The 17,829-nt window shown below is 47.8% G+C and overlaps 1 protein-coding gene across 1 annotated transcript in view; it reads right to left on the bottom strand.

Moving 5' to 3' along the window:
* Positions 1–14,110: 14,110 nt before the first annotated feature.
* Positions 14,111–17,829, bottom strand: part of KSR2 (kinase suppressor of ras 2) — a 288,342-nt gene continuing 284,623 nt past the window's right edge. The window contains 2 exon segments of the mRNA XM_030583327.1: positions 14,111–14,248; positions 14,958–15,087. Coding sequence (XP_030439187.1) covers positions 14,111–14,248; positions 14,958–15,087 — 268 coding nt within the window.

The following is a 17,829-nucleotide window of genomic DNA, read 5'->3' as shown; positions in this document are numbered from 1 at the left end:
TAACGCTGTCCTAAGTAGCCAAAAAATCTTACTGCGTTATAGGTGAAACTGCGTTATATCGAACTTGCTTTGATCCACCGGAGAGTGCAGCCCCCCACCCCCACCCCGGAGCGCTGCTTTACTGTGTTATAGCTGAATTCGTGTTATATCGGGTGGCATCATATCGAGGTAGAGGTGTATATCTAAGGCTTCCATTAATGCTGAGCGAGAGAGTGGAGGACAGCAGACATTGCAATGTGATTTAGCAGCAAAAAGAGAGAGCAGTGTACTTTTGGGCCAGAGACTCAAAGGCACCTCTGTCACAAGGAGGGAGCAATAACCCTTCCCTCTTTACTGCGCCCTGGTGACCATCCCTGGACTATTTTGGTCTATACTGGGCACCATGAGAGAGTTCCCCGAGGGAAGCTCCGTTGCTCAGAAATTTTCACCCCAGGCTGGACCACAGCATTAGAAAACATGCTTTAGGGAACTGTCCTGGCAAGGCCGTGCACTGGATGAGCTGAAAGGGCTTTTCAATCCTTGCCTCTATGGTGCTCTGAAAAGGGGCCTCGTTGCCTGTGGAAAACAGGGCAGTAGCACCAGACTATTTTAACAGCCACAGGAGTTATCGCATGCTTGCCCCAGATGCCTTGTGGTGGACTTTACATGATACCCGGGTATCTGTAGTAAACAGTGATTAAAAAATAACCAATGTTGGGTGTGAATAGTGGAGCTGTCTTTCTAATTCATCTAGTACCTTTTTCTCCCACTTAAAATGTTAAGCATTAACGAATGTAAACATCATCTTTCCTCCAAAGTCTCTTCTCAAAGAAAGATTCCCACTGAGACGTGAGGTGCACCTGTTCAGAACTGTAACTGTGGCACCTAATAGCCAAAACAGACATCCTGGAAATGAAGCCCTGGCTTTTTTATTAAAAAACACTATTTAAAATACTGCCCTGGGGGGGGCGGGGAGGGGAGTGTCACACAATAGCCGAGCTAGTCATGTAAGAGAAAATTCTATACCAAAAGGATATTTTATTATTTGTTTTAAAATAGAGCACCAGTATGATAATGTTTTTTTTAGGGAACCTCTCCTGTGAACTGGAAGATTGTCTCAAAATGAGGAAGTCTTGGAAACCTATTTTAACTTTGTGCTACTTTCAAGAGACCAAATAATCAGCTGAGGTTGTCTACAATTCCTGTTACATGCAAGATGTTGATTGATTGATTGATTTATTATGGGTGGTATTGTTAGGAAGACAGGTTGGTTTCTCCCTAAATACTGGTGAAATTTGAATACTCAGGAAAGTGAAGTATAGTTACTTCAACTCACATTATTCTTTTTTTCCCTGTTTTTTTTTTGCAAGATAGGCTGAAGAAAACAAGACAGACATTGCTTTTTTGGTGTGCCGGAGCATTGCATTGCTTGTTTATAAAGTATTACTACTGACACTTTTCTATTCTGCCTTTGTGAACATCTTCTGGGGTCAACCAGGTCTGTATCATGCAATGCCCCTGCGTGACTGTGGCTGACAAAACCAACTTATAAGATTCTACTGCAGTCTGGTACCCCACATCCAAAAGAGATCATGGAAATTCCCCCTGCAATGGCCCATGTTTCAGTTCATATTTAGGTAGGGTGACCAGACAGCAAATGTGAAAAATCGGGACAGGCGGCGGGTGATAATAGGACCCTATATAAGAAAAAAGAATCAGAACTGTCCCTATGAAATCGGGACAGCTGGTCACCCTATATTTAGGTAAGATTTCAGATGAGTTCTTACTACATCTTACTACATTTTATGCCATTTGCCCAAATGTGCTGTCAAAAGGTGGGACCCAAACTCAGATCTCTCCTGACCTGACTTTCCTGGCTGGAGTTCTCAGTTATACTCTAAGAAGAACTTAACATTGCCAGAGCAGTGTGCAGGGCTCTTAACGGAACAGATAAGCCAGACCCATCCCTAACTGAAATTAAACTCCACATCAGGACACTCCTGAACTTGGTGCTGCAAAATCCAGACCTGAACCTTCCTAAATCTTAGCCTACTTTGAGGTGGCTCCGTAAAAAGGTGACTTGAAGTTGTGAACTGGATCTGGGATTTATTTCAGGCTCATCTCCACTCTACAGTCACAAGACACTTCTGTAAATAGCCCATGTCTCCACCGTAGCTTGCACAGCTAAACTGAGCAACCGGATGAACTTCCTTGCTCCTTCGGCTCTCCTATTACATGGCATTGTGGAGATTTTCTCCTACATTCTTTCTGCGCTGACGGGGTGGATATTTTTAAACCGGAAAAAAATGATACACAAAGCTGGAATTAAAAAACAAAGACTGAAAAAAAATTGTTTTTTAATAATTAAGACTTTCAAAAATAAGAAAGCATGATGCAAATCAGACGTTTGCATAAAGAATTGTTGCTGGGCTGAATGGAGGAAAGGAGCTGCTCTTCTGAGCTAATTTACGATAAATACAGGGCAGCTATTTTTTCATCTACACTATTGTGCAACAGCCTTCGCTGCTCATGGCCTGGGTGAGACGTTATCACGAGGGAAGAAAGCAGGAAAGATATGGAGGAAACGATTGGAGATATTTTTGTTGCAGAGTGCAAGGGGCGTTTATTAAGAAATATCATCAAGATCTGAAGTGCCCAGATGCTTGGGCATCAATGGCCAGAAGACGCATGATAAGTAGAGCCCTGTTGCTCCTGTACAGTCAAAAACGAACTGTCCCTGTGCTTAGGTCACCATGTCCCTGGGCAATTCTTCTCTGTAGCGCTCTGCTTTAGGGGTAGGGGTCCAATGACTTCCCATCCATCAAAAGGAGAGCCCACCATGCACCTAACTGCTCTCAGAATGTACAAAAACGCCAGCTTCAGAGAGAGGTTTGGTCTTCCAAACAGACCCATGGTGAGAGCAGAAACAAGTTAACATTTCCTGGCTGGATTATTCACTCCTCTCTGTTAATACACCTTGAATCTGGCATTAATCTCCCAGCAACCTCACTGAATCTGTGCAAAAACACTGGCCCTCAGAGGGGGAACTGGACTTTTTCACTGTAGCCTCTCTCTGTTTCAAAACAGAAATGGGAAACAGGAGTGAGGTGCTTTCAGGACATCACATTTTATCTGGGTCTCTCACGTGTGGGACGGGAGAGGCAGGGGCACATACGGGATTCCAATTTTTCACAGCGGTAGAAAGCAGAGATGGACAAGGCCTATCCGCGCACTTAGTTTCCTCACTCTTCCTGGGCCAGGGCCAAGCGCAATGCTCACTGGCGTCGTCAGTGAATGACAACACACGTTACAGGCAGCCAGGTCAGAAGGCAGCATTCTCCCAAGCCTCTAGTTTAAACATGCCTCTGGAAGAAGACACACAGACTGGTTAATTTTGATGTGCATCTTACGTGTATATGTCTTTGGGGACAGCCCACAAACTAGGGAGGAAGCTGCAGTCGTTTAGCTGAATAATGGTCTGTTAAACTAGGGTAAGCACAGAGTAAACAGAACTTCTCTAATGAGCTTTTGATGGCTTCATACCCTGCTCCCCTCACCCTAATGAATGCAAAATCTAGTGCTGCTGGAAAGATCCATCCTGATAAGTGACATGTGCAAACCAGATCTTATGCAGCCATCGTTTGACAAGCTATTCAGGTGGTTTCCAAAGTCCAAATTACAGCCTGGGCATGTGGGCACATTTCCACTCAAACTAGATGCTGATCATAGAATCATGGGACTGGAAGGGACCTCGAGAGGTCATCTAGTCCAATCCCCTGCACTCAAGGCCGGACTAACTATTATCTAGACCATCCCTGACAGGTGTTTGTCCAACCTGTTCTTAAAAATCTCCAATGATGAAGATTCCACAACCTCCCTAGGCAATTTATTCCAGTGCTCAACCACCCTGACAGGAAGTTTTTCCTAATGTCCAGCCTAAACCTCCCTTGCTGCAATTCAAGCCCATTGCTTCTTGTCCTATCCTCAGTGATTAAGAACAACAATTCTTCTCCCTCCTCCTTGTAACAATCTTTTATGTACTTGATCTAGGGTTGTCTTTGATATAGAACTTTACTTTGCGGAAAGCACATTCTGTTTCGGTCTCCTGTCTGAATGCCTTTGAGGACAGGATGGGAAGGGAGTAACAGGGTGGTCTCCCTGCAGAAGAGAAGAATGGCTAGGTACATGGCTACCCACAGGTTCCTCATCTTCCACTCCCAAATATGCTACAAGACACTTGACTCTTCTGGCTAGCTATCATTTGATTGTAGTGAGCTGCCTCAGGGTGCAAATCTTTCACATAGATGTTGGAGCTGATATATGAACAAAACTGCCCTTCCTCTACCCAGTTACCATTTGAACTGTTCGTTTGCTCAGGTGTCAGGCAGCTGATAAAACAGATGTGGTGTCTACTGCATTATGGTGAAATTCTTGTAGGCAAGTGGCTAAAGGAGTTGAGACATTTCTTCAGGAAGTCACTTAGGTGCAGGAGTCCTCAGGTCAGTGGCTGCACATCTGCATCTCTCCACCAAGCAGGACACTGTACACATAGGGCCACACTGAGCTCTTGCATAAGTGTGCACAGCTCCTACTGATGCCAAGGAAAGTTGTATTCCCTAATGTCAAGACAGAGTTTGGTCCATAGTCTCTCCAACTATTATATCTCTCTGGCTTGTTCCACTGGTTAATTCTAGGGCTCTGAAGTCCTATCAAATTTTAAATTAAAACAGTTTGATAGGAACAAAACGGTCTTTCTAGGCAGACTCTGATTTGTGAAGCTGGATTCCAGATTAGCTTTCCCAATGATCTAGGAGACAGCTGAACAGCATGATAGGAAGCATAAATAATCTGAGACAGAGGAGGGGAATGGATGCTCCCCATCCATTAAATCCTGTGCTGCCAGCACAACCTCACATCTAGCAGAACACACTGGCTGTCATTACAATATAATCAATCCTTTCCCCCTACATGCGCCAGGGAACAGCTAATGACACAGCCTGAAATTCAGCTTGGCTCCCTCTTTCAAGCTACAGTGAAATCATTAGTGATACCAGATCTTTCCTCTGCTGTCATGGCTCCTCATGTTTGCAGGGCCTCCTCTGGCAAGAGGCGTGCCTGTGGAGGAGCATGCTGGGTTAACACACATGAACCTGGGACATCACTGTTCTCTTCTGTTCCATGTACAGAGGAAAAAGGGAGCATTGTCAGGTACCACTGTTGACTTTTCTAATGACAACCACTGTACCTGCCCAAAACAAGGGTGACAACAGATGAATGGGATCAGCATTCTCTCGGGGTGATCCAGACCTCGGCAATCATCTGCTGCAAAGGGCTACTTGTCAGGCACTGCCAGCAGCAGTATATTTGGGGACTGGTCAGCACCCATGTAAAGGTCCTTGTCAACTTCCAGGGTCACCAAGTCAGCAGTGGCTGAAAGTCATTGCCAACTATAGTCATTGCCATCTAAAGCTGCTTTGGCTGCTGCTGTGAAGGGCGATGTCAGCCCACTTTCCTAGGGAGCTGGGATCCCCCCCCCACACACAATTGGCACCTGTGTTGGCACTCAGAAGAAAGGCTGAGGAATGAATGGGCACAGAGATCAACCTACCATGCCCATGGCTGAGGCTGAGGCACACTGGTGGAGGCAATGAACTGTTGCAGCCTATGTTGCACCTAGCCAGGTAGCTAAACAGAGTCCTTCAGGCAACAGGGTGTAAATATATGCACCTTTCTCAAATATTACAATCCACTCAACATATGAAAGAAGAGGAAGTCTGTCTCTGCACCACTCCATTCCACCTGAAGGGGGCAGAGCAGAGAACACAACATTAGATACAGGGACTGCTTATGAGCTTGCAACGCCTGGTGGGCAACGTTCTGTGACCGACTATGAAGGCAGTATCAGAGAAGCTGAGATACCACCGGCTACTGAGGTTGGGTAGAGAGTTATTTACTCTTCACCACAACGCACGGGTGTGCATCCTCATACTTTTTTCTTTTAGGGTCAGAAAAGCACGCATGCCACTGTGTCTATTACCACGTGGAGTCCAGGGAACCCACCACCGCTTGGTTTGTGCACAATCTATTTGAGCTATTACTCTACAAACAAAACCATCATTAAAAAAAATCAGTAAAGACAAGACACCAACATATAATTTCTCCCCCTCTGTGAACAGTTATGTAAACTCAAATGCCACAACACAAACCTCCAAACTGGGAAGGCTGAACGGTGGGAAGAAAAATGAATCCATTATGAAGTTGTTTTGTACACACTGCGAGCACTTTCCCCTCTCCTCCCCCAGACACGCCCAAGCAGCTCCATGCACTCGTCCCACACGCACAGACAACAACCCAGAAACCACAAATTCAGGTACTGGGTGGAAGGGAAGCAGGGGGCGGAGTGATGGACAAGTCCAAACCCATCGCCTTTCCCTGCAGCAGATCCCCTCTGCTCCCACAGTCCCGGAACTGCCTTTTCCACCCCGAGACAGAGAAGGCATTGGTGAAAACTCCTTAGAGAGATTCCAAGGATTAGTGCAATGACATTTATGGCACATGATGCACACACACAAACGGAGGCCTGCAGAGATGGCGGGATAAGGGAGTGCAGCACAAGAAGGGACAAGGAAAGTGGAAGAGAGAAAGGGGTGAAGAAAGCAAGGCTGAGAGAAAACAGCTCTCTTGCTGCCCGGGGTGTAATGAAGACGCTGCTGCATGCTAGGAGGTGAGAAACAGGAGAGGAATAAGGAACAGAAGCTACTGGGCCCAGCCATGATCATATGGATACATCTCGACCAAGAGAGAAGAGAGGCGGCACAGAGCAACAGAACAAACTTATTACTTTTGTGGGTTTTAGGGTGACAGCAAAGCAACCCAGCAGTGAGCTGCAGATTCATCAGCCTTAAGGGATGGACTGGACAGCCTGTGCAGTTGCCTAGCATGTTGTGTGACACACATTCAGAGGGTCAAATTCTGCCCTTGCTCACTCCATTTGCAGTCCCAAGGTATAGCAAAGGCAGGTTTGACCCCTTTGGCCAGTCACACATAACTCCTAGTCAGTGCAGGATAGAATGTGACTATGCAGGGTATAGCTGGTGGAACGTATTCTGTTCCCATTGAAGTCAATGGTGAAATGCTTGTCATCAGTAGATCTCAAAGCACTTTACAAAGGAGTTCAGAATCATCACCCACCTTTTATAGATGGGGAAACTGAGGCACTGAGCAGGAAACGATTTGCCCAAGGTCACCAAGCAGGACTTACAGAGCCAGGTATAGAACCTAGGTCTCCTCAGTCCCAGTCCAGCAAATCTATCCACTAGGCCACACTGCCTCTCACTTACTTGATTTGTGTGGGAGCACAGTTAGTCCAGCGCTGAGTGATTTTGAAACTCTCCCTCATAAAGCATTAGAAACAAGACTGAACAAAATGCCCTGAATTCAAAGAGCATTGAACTCAGAGGAAGTTGGGATCCAGAATCAATCCCTACATACTGTGCCCATCTCAAAGTTTTAGACACACATACACATGCAAATTTAATAGAACGAGCCCACTTTGTTTGTTCTCACAATCAAAGCGATTTCCCCCCCCAAAAGGTAATGCTTTTGAATAAGTTTTTAACCTTCATTTATTTAGGCTAAAACAGTTACAATGTAAGAAAAAGTGGGTTAAAGTAATTCATGGAGATAGAACAGGACTGCTTAGTTTTCAGAGCCTTGTAATACCTCCACACTAAAGCTAACTTATACTACCATTAAATGATTCAGGATGGTTCCTGTCAAGCAATTATGTTTAATAAAGGCCTGAAAATGAAATTTGCTCTCATCTGTCACTTGATATCTCGTGTGATGGGCTCAAGGCCCCATCCAGACTGACGGTGATAGAGCAACACTGGTATGTGGTATTCCAGTGAAAACAACTGCACTAAGACGCTGACCATGAAGCAGCACTTCAGAGAGTGGAGAGTCAGAGGATTGCGGGATCTTTTTGACAGGAGAGGAATGTACAGAAAAATGGATAACGATCCAGGCCGCGCATCTCGCTCCCTGGCAGGGACAGAGAGAACCCAGGTTATTGCAGAAGCGAATGTTGCAGACAAATAGCTGCGATCTCTGTGTCTGTGAAAAGTCCAAGACTGACAGCCTGAGAAGGGAAACTTTCTAGCTAACTACAGAACAGGTACAGCTTGAGCACCTCACCAAGGAGCGTCAACCCTGACTTGGAGGGATTCGCTCCAAGGGTTTAGAGAGTCATTCAAACCCTGGGCCTAGCTGCTGTGACTGCAGACAACGCTGCAGCTTGTGTCTTCTTTGATCTTAACTCAGGTCATCAGCTCATTGTACACAGGCCATCAACCAGCTATCACCTGGCAGCGATTTCTGGTCACTACTAGCTAGGGTTGCCAGTTTTGGTTGAATGTATTCCTGGAGATTTGATCACTTTACACGATCTTTAATTAAAAATTAATCTTTCATTCCTGGGGACTCCAGGTCAATCCTGGAGGGTTGGAAACCCTACTACTAGCGCAGTCTGGATTGTAACGGGTGGGCTAGAGGTGAAAACTTCTGTTCCATTACCAACCCCCTAAACCATCCAATCCACCAAAGAAATACATTGGGGGGAAAACAAGACAGGAACAGCCATACTGCAACAGACCTGTGGTCCATCTAGTGCAGTATTGTCAGACAGTGGCCAGGGCCCGATGTTTCAGAAGAAGATGCAAGAAACCATGGTGGACAACTGTGCAATGGCTTGTCCATAAGGAAAGTCTCTTCTAACCAAAGTAAGCTAGCAGCCAGTTTATGCACTGACATGTGAGGGTTTCATAGGCTTGTATAACACATTGTCACACTATTTTCTGCATTTCTCTAAAATCCAGACACATATGCACTCTGCATGCTAAGGGTCTGTTGTCAGACCTCATGCCAGCACACATTTTTCCAATGCACTGCTAGATGCCTGGCTGCAAAGCCCTATTTTGTGTGTGTGTGTGTGTGCGCGCGCGCGCACAATCCAGGCATGGACCTGAACGTCAATTTGCATGGGTGCATCTGCTCAGCAGTGCACAATGTGGCTGGAAACCAGATCCCCTGCACATATAACATGGGTAAACAGGGAGAGGGGGGAGGGCACAAGTAGGGAAGCAAAGAAAGGAAGATTTGCTGGTTAGCTACAAGACAGTGCAAAATGCTAAAATGATCCGTGCCATGCTGAGAGGCAGAGAGGGACAGGATAAGAGTGAATGGGTGTGGATGGGAGGTAGAGACGCCACTTGTGAAAGGTGTTTATCAAGGTTCTGCAGAGCAGTGTTGGAGCAGGGCTCTCATAACTGTCCCTGCAGACACGTTTCCTTGCAGGAGTCAGCTGACAGCAGTGAAAAGTCCCCCCTCCCCACTGAGCAGGCACAGTCTCAAGTGATAAACTGATGGAGCAGCAAGATTCCTCTTTAAAAAAAAGAGGAAGAAAACTATTCCCCAAATGACCCACATTCGCACTGAACAGCTGATTGGGGTCTCAGAAGCCACAGTGTTCAGTTGAAGCTGGTTGCTTCCCGCTCAGTATGAACCAGTGGAAAAATCTCAAAAGATCAGTTACACACACACACTCTCACATCCCCCTCACACACGGCCTTTGCTGGCGTGGAGGGGGACTCCATGACAAGTCTATACAACACTTGGTGATCCCTCTTCCCAACCTGTTCTCTCTCCAGACATTTCCCCCTAGTATTTCTTCAAGACCACCGTCGGGAATTCTGCGTTCCTCCTGTCCAATCCGAGCTGGCTGATTATTCTGGAGAGTGGGTAAGCATCTGGGGATGGGGAGAGAATGAGCAGGAAGCGTCTTTCCTTCCATGCTCCCAGTCCATGGTACCCTCTGGTCTTCCTTAGTGCATGGAGGAAAGAGCGAGGAAGGGGAGGAGGAGAACTGAAGGAATGAGAAAGGCACCATCCCTCAACGCCGTCTGTCACAGCCTGGAGAGGGGAGACAAGACACACAGCAGTCAGCACCTGAACAATGACAGCTGGACGTTCTGTTGAGGAGTTCACTCCAAGGTGCCACCCACCAAGGAACAGACCTCTCCGAACACTAACCTACTCCCATCAGGGGATTAATGCTGACTTGGGGGTTACTCACTGGATGGAAGGAATGTGTGGCAGGTAAAGTTCCAACAAGTCCATTCGTTCATATGCAAAGGAGGGTTACCATGGAGATGGTAAGATGGCTTAAGCAATCGCACTTCCCCCAAGTATCCCCATATCAGTTAGATTCACATTATTGTTTGGTATAAGGAGCCCTCTGTTTTACTGCCCAGATTGGTGGGGGGAGAAAATTGTCTATATAGATGTCCCTTTATCTCCTGCCTCAGCGCAGAGGGATGGATTAGAACTCTTGAGCTCCCCTCCCGCCCTACATATGTATGATTCTATTGTTCCAGACATACACGGTGTGTTTGCATAAACGAGACTATGATAAATGACAAAGGTTTTTAATACAGTTACCGTTAGCATCCAAGTACCTAAGCTATCATCTCTAATGCACCCTTTGCTTCAGGGCGCAGGCAGCAAGCATCCAGGCAGCCCTATCATAGGTCTCTATTCCAGATCAGACCCTTAGCTATGAGACCTCTTTTGACCATGATTCCCCATGTCCATTCCCACACACAATCATCCTGCTCATCTCATAACAGCTACACAAGAACCCCATTATCCCCAGACCTCACCCACGACTACCCAGCAACCGGTGATAAGCAGGAATACTAAGCTGCAGATTTACTAGGCCTGACCATGGCAGCAGGGGGAGAATCTTCATTATTTCTAGCACCTAGAGGTTTGGGCCCAGACATGAAGGGTATGAAGGTATGAAGGCTCCATCAATCAATAGGTGCATAGATTCCTTTGAGGATCTGGGCCCAAACATGGCAGAGCTTCATGGAAACATTTTTGTTCACTCAGTCTGTAACTGTCGTCTGAGAGAGATGATTATACAGCAGGCACATCACAGTCGTAAGAGTCAGGGGAGAACTGTCAGATCATCTAGTCTGTTGCCAAGGGTGGCACAAAATCCCCAGAGGACGTATAATACCATGTATCAAACTGACAGCATATGTCGTCTTAGCCCATAGGCCAAGGACAGTGAGTCAGGGGAGTGTTTATTAATAAACAACCATGTTATAGGTGTTGGATCCAGGCTGCTGGAAGACAGGGTGTAGGCCAGCAGCCACCTTCTCCCAAGCTCCCCATGCAAACATGTCCATGAACCAAGTAAGGTGGGGAATGGGAACACCCTGCTTGTCATGTTCACCTCAGCAGCATGCGTACAGCTGGCTCAGCGACGGGGGACGGGACAGCAGTGCTGTCTCAGGCATATTCGGGCCTGCCTGAATTCCACCTCCCAGAGAGATGAGTAACCAGTTGCTGGGAGAGAGTGCAGGTGAGCAGTAAGCAAATTGTTACTACAATGCACAATGCAGCTCTCATTACCCTGTCACACTGCTCTGGAGGAAGCAGCAACACCAAGGAGACAAGCAGCAGCCAACCTCTCCTTAATGAGGGAGCCAGAGAGATACCTGACAGAAAACTGCAGCTTCGAAATCCTCTCCCCCTCCCCATCTCCATGCAGCTACCAAAAACAGAGGGCAGACTTGCAGGAATTAGGGTAAGTGCCAGCCAGAAGAAGTTTGCCAGCCGTCATAGCAAGGGCAAAATGAGTGCAATACCCTAAAGGGCAGCTGTTCAAATGACCAAACGCAACAAAGCAAGCACGTAACCTACCAACTTCGGGTTCATCAACCCCTGGCCTTCCTTGGAAGTTATCTGGAGCTACTGCCTATCCCCACCACGCACTGTCAGTTAACATTAGTCCTGTCAAACCACCTATATTCATGGCAGGCTTTGGGCCATCGACTGTAGCCTTCTCAAGGCTGATATTTTATGATCTCTGGGATTGCTGGTGTGCCCTGCCTCCAAACATTAATAAAGACGGGGCAACAGGAACTTCTGTAGCTGAGAACTTTAAACAGGGAGATTCTATGGTGAAGAGTTTCCCGAGCCCTTGTTCTCCAATGTGAGCATGAGACATTCTGCAATGTAAAGAGCTCTGAGAGAGGCGCACAGGCAATAACTGAGGGCCTCCGCAGCTCATCTGGAGCTACAGAGTAGAGCTAGAATGGTAGGCTGGGAGATTAGGTTGCCCAATGCAGGATGAGAAATCAGCATCTCAGAGTTCTTCATTGTCTTCCAGAAAGATGTTTGCACAAGTTAGATGAGTCCAAATGCAAGAATTCTTTGGTTACTTTTTGCAGGTGGATTAGCACAACGCTCCCCAACCCACTATACCTGTAGTGTCCTGTCCTGCCATTCTGTTCTACAGTTTCCATGACAGAAAATATAGTCCAAGGTAAGGCAAAATCTCTCCCCTCCAACTTGGTATGTTTATGGAACTGTGCATGCTGCTCCCCATGTTGTGAAGTAATGTATTTCCCTGTGTATGCACTAGGTATTGTAAAGGAAAAATAGACAGTAAGAGAAGGACCTTCCCACTGAGGAAACTTAGGGGGAGAAAATGGAACAATTTAGTTGGGGGTCTGACTTTCTGCATTCTCCCTGGAGCTATTATAGGGCCAGATCTGGAGTCCTTTACCTGAGATCTACTCAGGCAAAGTGTTCATTGAAGCCAGTGGGAGATCTGACTAAGCATTAAGCCAAAATGATGTGAGGACAGGATTCAGCTGACAGATGCTTGTATCAGAACGAGAGCTTTCTCCTGGCTCTGCAAACTCTCCCACTGATACTGAAAGACTGACCCATGCTGTACTCCCACATGAGAGTGGCCCCCTGGAGACAACGGGCTACCCACAAATCACCACCTCTCTTGACTTCTCAACCTCAGAAATTAAAACATCCTTGACAATAACGTATTGAAACCGCAGCAGTTTCTCTCTGAAGCCATGGCACAGTGCTCAGCAATCATGGGCCAGACGTTAACGGCCTTTGGAAAGGCCAAGCAAGTCTTCTCCTCGACGGCAAGTATATTTATGACTGTACTGGAAGCATACGTACTGTGCATCATGTCTCAGCAACACACAGATGGGCATTATTTTGCTATAAGACACCTTTTAGGAACTCCAGTTTGAGGTCCATTGCTGACTCAGTGATAGCTCCTGCTGGATACTGTGAATGCAGTATCCGGTGATATGTGGGGGAGGTGGATGCAGGGAACGCATGTAACCTCTCTCTGTCTGATTAACTAACAAAGGCATGCTGATGCTTTGGAAAACTTGTCTGTCTCTGATGAGCAACTGTGCCTGGAATGTAACAGCTAAACGCAGAACTTTATGTCTAGGGCAAGGGTTCTCCAACTTCTTCTGAGCGTGGGCCACATTGGGACACAGTCACCTCCTCCACATCCATTCTCCACCATATGGGCCACCTCTCTCTCCCTGCCCCACTCACCACCCCACAGACCTCCGTTCCCCTCATTCACCAGCACACAGATGGCCCCCCCGTCTTCCCCACACCCCATTCACCAGTGGCCTCTGAACAGTCCTTTCCCACTAGCACCTGGGAGCTCCAGTCACCCCAGACCCCAAGTGCAGCCCATTCCCTCTTCCTCTCTATCAAGACACAATCCCGCTGGAGGCAGCTTAACTGGCTCCTCCTGCTTGTTTCCAACAACTTACCTGGGCTCCAGGATTCTCACCCATAGCAGCAGCTGGTACCAAGAAAAGCCAGCACCATAATAACAACAATGCCTAGTTCTGTATAGCGCTTTTCATCAGCACATCTCAAAGCACTTTACAAAAGGAGGTAAGGATCCTTATCCCCATTTTACAGATGATCACCATGTGACCAGCCAGCTCCCGAAGCATCACTGACACGTTCCCTGTATCACCAGTGGTCCATGGACCACAGACCAGGGACTGCTGGGTTAGGCAGCAGAGGACTGCTACCATTGGAAATGCCCAGAGGGGGGGTGGGCGTGAAGGACGTCCCTGTTAATCCGGATCCACTCCCATCCTCCACCCACCCTAATGCCAATGGGCAGCATTACTGGCAGACTTGTGTAAGGGGCTGACCCACGGAAGAGCACCTGGCACAGGGAGGGGAGAATCAGTGGAAATACAGGGCAGAAGCCTTACTCTGCCGACTTCCAAAAGTGCCCAGGGTGCGAAAGGCGACGGTTCCGCTTTGGCAGTTTCTCCAGCATCTCCATAAGCTTAGTGAAGGTGGGTCTCTCCTCCTGTTCATATGCCCAGCAGAAGAGAAGGATGTCCTGCAGCATGCACAAGACAGAGAATGAAACAACAGAGCCAGCCCTCTCCACACACTTTACTGGAACTGCAAATACCCTGATAGTGACCGGCCGAGACAAAGCCCTGGATCCCAGCACCTGCGTGCTTTGGAGAACTTTGCATCTGCTCCCCACCCTCTATCAAGGGCTGAAACAAACTCCCCACCGCCCACAAGGTCCCAAACTTTGAGGAAGATCTTGACATGAATTCTGTAGCTTGGGCTCCATTTTCTTGCAAAAACAGGTGGAGTTCATTCAAAGGCGCATATGCCACCTCCCAGACCCTGGCTGGGTAAACGCAGGAAGGACGGAGCAGCTATGTTCCTTGTCTTTGTTGCTGGAGCCCTGCAGCTCTCCCCTTTATTCCTCCTACACATAACGCCTTCCTCCTTCCAGCCAATAAGAGCTGGAGGGGGCCCACCAAAAACAGGTCAAGTGGGTCTAAAGGTGGCTGGTGTGGAGTGACCTGAAGCGCTCCTTCCCCTCCAGGGACTGTATGAGCCTCCACCACCCTGGCTGAGACAGCAGGAAGAGAAGTTAGATCCTGCCACACAACACCATCGCATTTTCTTTGGCCCAGGGGCCACCCTCTGAAAGGTGATTTTTGGAGATGCTAGAGTGGTTCCTGGCTGCGTCACAATGGGAGCACCTGCCCCCCACACACACCTGCCCACAGTGCCGCCTGACGTACCGATATCTCTTTGCCCATGCCGATCTGGCCGAGGTTGGGCTTCATCCCTCTTCCCATTTGCCATATTATTGCCTCTGCTGGTTGTGTCTTAAAAGGCCACTCCCGCGCATGCAGCTCATACCAGATGGTGCTGTTAGGAGACAGTCGCACTGGGCGTTAGAATGACCTAGACACCAAAGATGCAGCAGGGGGTAACTCTGGACATTGGAGCCAGGCCGCATGCTCTCCCTACCCATCAGCACTGATAGAATATGTCCTGCCAGAGGCAGTCCTTCTTCAGCATCCGAGGTAGACCTCTCACAGAAGGCATGTTCTCAAACCACCGCTACCCCCTCCTATGTAGATAGATAGCACCTTGTACCCAGGGATCTCAAAGCATTCCACAAAGGTGGGTATTAATGCCTTTTCAGAGATGGGGAAACTGAGGCACACAAGCTAGTGACTTGACCAAAGTCACATAACAAGTCGAAGGCAAACTCTGAATGAAAACCCAGCTCTCCTGACTGCCAGCCCCGGGTTCCAATACACTGCCTCCCCTTTGCTAGGGATCCTCCTCACGGTCTCACCTTGACCTGCAGGAATTTTACATGTGAATGTAACTCTCATTAACAGTAAAAGGAACCTGTGCCATTCCCCCCGCCCCACACCCCCTTTCTAGCACATATTGGGCCAGATCTTCAACTGGTTTAAAACTGGTGCAGCTGCATTGATTTTGATGGGGCTACATCCATTTACACCAGCTAAGAATCTGGCCCACCAAGAAGAGAATAGGCCTCTTTGATGGGAGGCACAAACAGACTGACTAGTGAGCCTGGTACTTCAAGTGGGAGGCTCCTGCAGTGTTGCAATAGTGGTTGAACCTGCTGCATAGGGAGCAGCTTAATAGCTAATGCAGGGGGTAAATATGCCTCGCAGCTGCTTTTTTACATTCACACCACCTGCTCCAGCTGGATTTGGAAGCAAGCTCTGTAGAAACAGGAGGTTTTGCTTTTCCATTTTTTCCCCAACGGGAATTCAATGCTAGCTCAAGAGCCCCAGAGGCAGATATGTGGTATGTACACTGTCCATAACGCAGGGACTGTCTGAACAGTGATGCAAGCTCCCCAACACCACCCCATCTACGATCTTCATTCCTGACCTGGCAGGACCAGCCACCTCCTGGAGTGGAGAGGGTGGGTCAGACTCTCCACCCATTTGCTACTTGGCCACTCCAGACAATGAGCCAAGGCCCCATGTACTCTGCAGTGAGCTGCACCTGACTTCCGCGTCACTCTGGTGCAGCCCACTGGACATTCTGCAGCAGCTTCATTTCAAGTCAACAGCTGAGCTGGTCGGTGTGGCCATGGATAGCACAGGCCGCACAGTTAATTCTGTACGTAGTTTCATGTGCTGTGCATTGCCCCAGCATGAGAGGGTTTCAATGTGCCACAGGCGTGTGTCCTGATGGAACTGAACTGTGTTGTCGGGGGGAAGCTGAGGATCTTGGCAGCTGAGTGGGGGCCATCTAGGTCTTTCAGCACCTGGGAGATGGTCTGACATTGTGGAAGAGACCCATATTGGTAGCATCTGCTCCAGTGATCATCAGTTTACAGTGTTAGCATTTAAAACGGGTCCCGATGGTTTCAGAGTCAACAATCCACTGACACGGGGTCCGCTGGGTCAGGAGGACCACAACTCATTGGCTGATATTGGGCTCATGTTTTATAAGGTTTTCTGCACAACTATGAGGGTTGCAAACCCATTTTATTAAATGCAAGCTTAGGGCTCAATTCCTGATGTCTGGCACAGCTGAGCTAAGGACAAAGGTGTTTGAAGTCACTTGGGTGCAGTCCCATCCCCATGGCTTCCAACCATAGTAGAGGGCAATATTCTTCCCTGATTCCCCACCCCCATAACTGTGGAGGGTGAGGAGTTTTGAGCCACCGTCCTCAGCTTTGTAAGAAACATCAATCTTCTGCTTCAAAAGCGCTCCGAGGCAGACAGCCCTGTCCATGGGCATTGTTCTGCTTCACATTTATAATATTCACCACCAAGACATGACTTGAGGGGGAGAAGAAAAAAAAAAGATTGTCCATGACAGCAGCAATCGCAGCGCCATGCAAAATAGGTTGAAGGGAAGGAAGGGAATACAGCCTTGCACACTTCATCTTTCAGGTATTAATTGAAAACCAGAAATCCATCAAGTCAAAGGGGAAATGCACCTTGACAGGGTAATGAGAGACATCCTGAAAAGCATCAGCCAGCGTGAAAGGAAGATCTAAGTCTCCCTGGACATCAATTCCCCTCCTCCCTGCCCCCACTCATGACCCCACTGAGATTTCTTCTCTTGCTCACAACACTACTGGATCTGATAACTGGAGCTGGGGGCAGAGTTACAAAGTTGTGAAGTATCCAGAAGGCAGACAATTTGGCTGGGCTCCTTGTTCCTGCCCTACCAGCACAGCTGTCTCCTGCTCCCTAGATGGAACTAGTGGGAGGGGAGGGCATGAAACATCAGCTTCTCTCCCCATAGCCAGCTGCCTACACTTTTCACTGCTGCTCTAGGACCAGAGACAGCCTCCAACATCTCTTCCAAGAGGAGATGCATTCAATAGCTAGTTTGCCTTCACTCAGCTGTCTGCACCCTGCCCCCTTGACAACCAGGCTTATTATCTGATGTCTGGAGGACGGGACTCTACGAAAAAGTAAATGTTCATGCTTTTAACTGGACTCTTGGGATTAATCAGAAGGTTTCCTGAGGAATTCTTTTCTGTACTGTGTTAGTGTTGCTGGCCTTTGGGCTCAGAATGGCTTTGTTTTGAAATAATGTGCTTGAGAAAGGAATATTTCACCGGGATCATCGTAGCAGCTGCACACAGAGTGCTTTTGTAAG

This window comes from Gopherus evgoodei, chromosome 13 (genome assembly GCF_007399415.2).
Source record: "Gopherus evgoodei ecotype Sinaloan lineage chromosome 13, rGopEvg1_v1.p, whole genome shotgun sequence".
NCBI lineage: Eukaryota > Metazoa > Chordata > Testudines > Testudinidae > Gopherus > Gopherus evgoodei.
The sequence above is the reverse complement of the archived record's forward strand: the minus strand, read 5'-3'. Positions and strand labels throughout refer to the sequence as shown.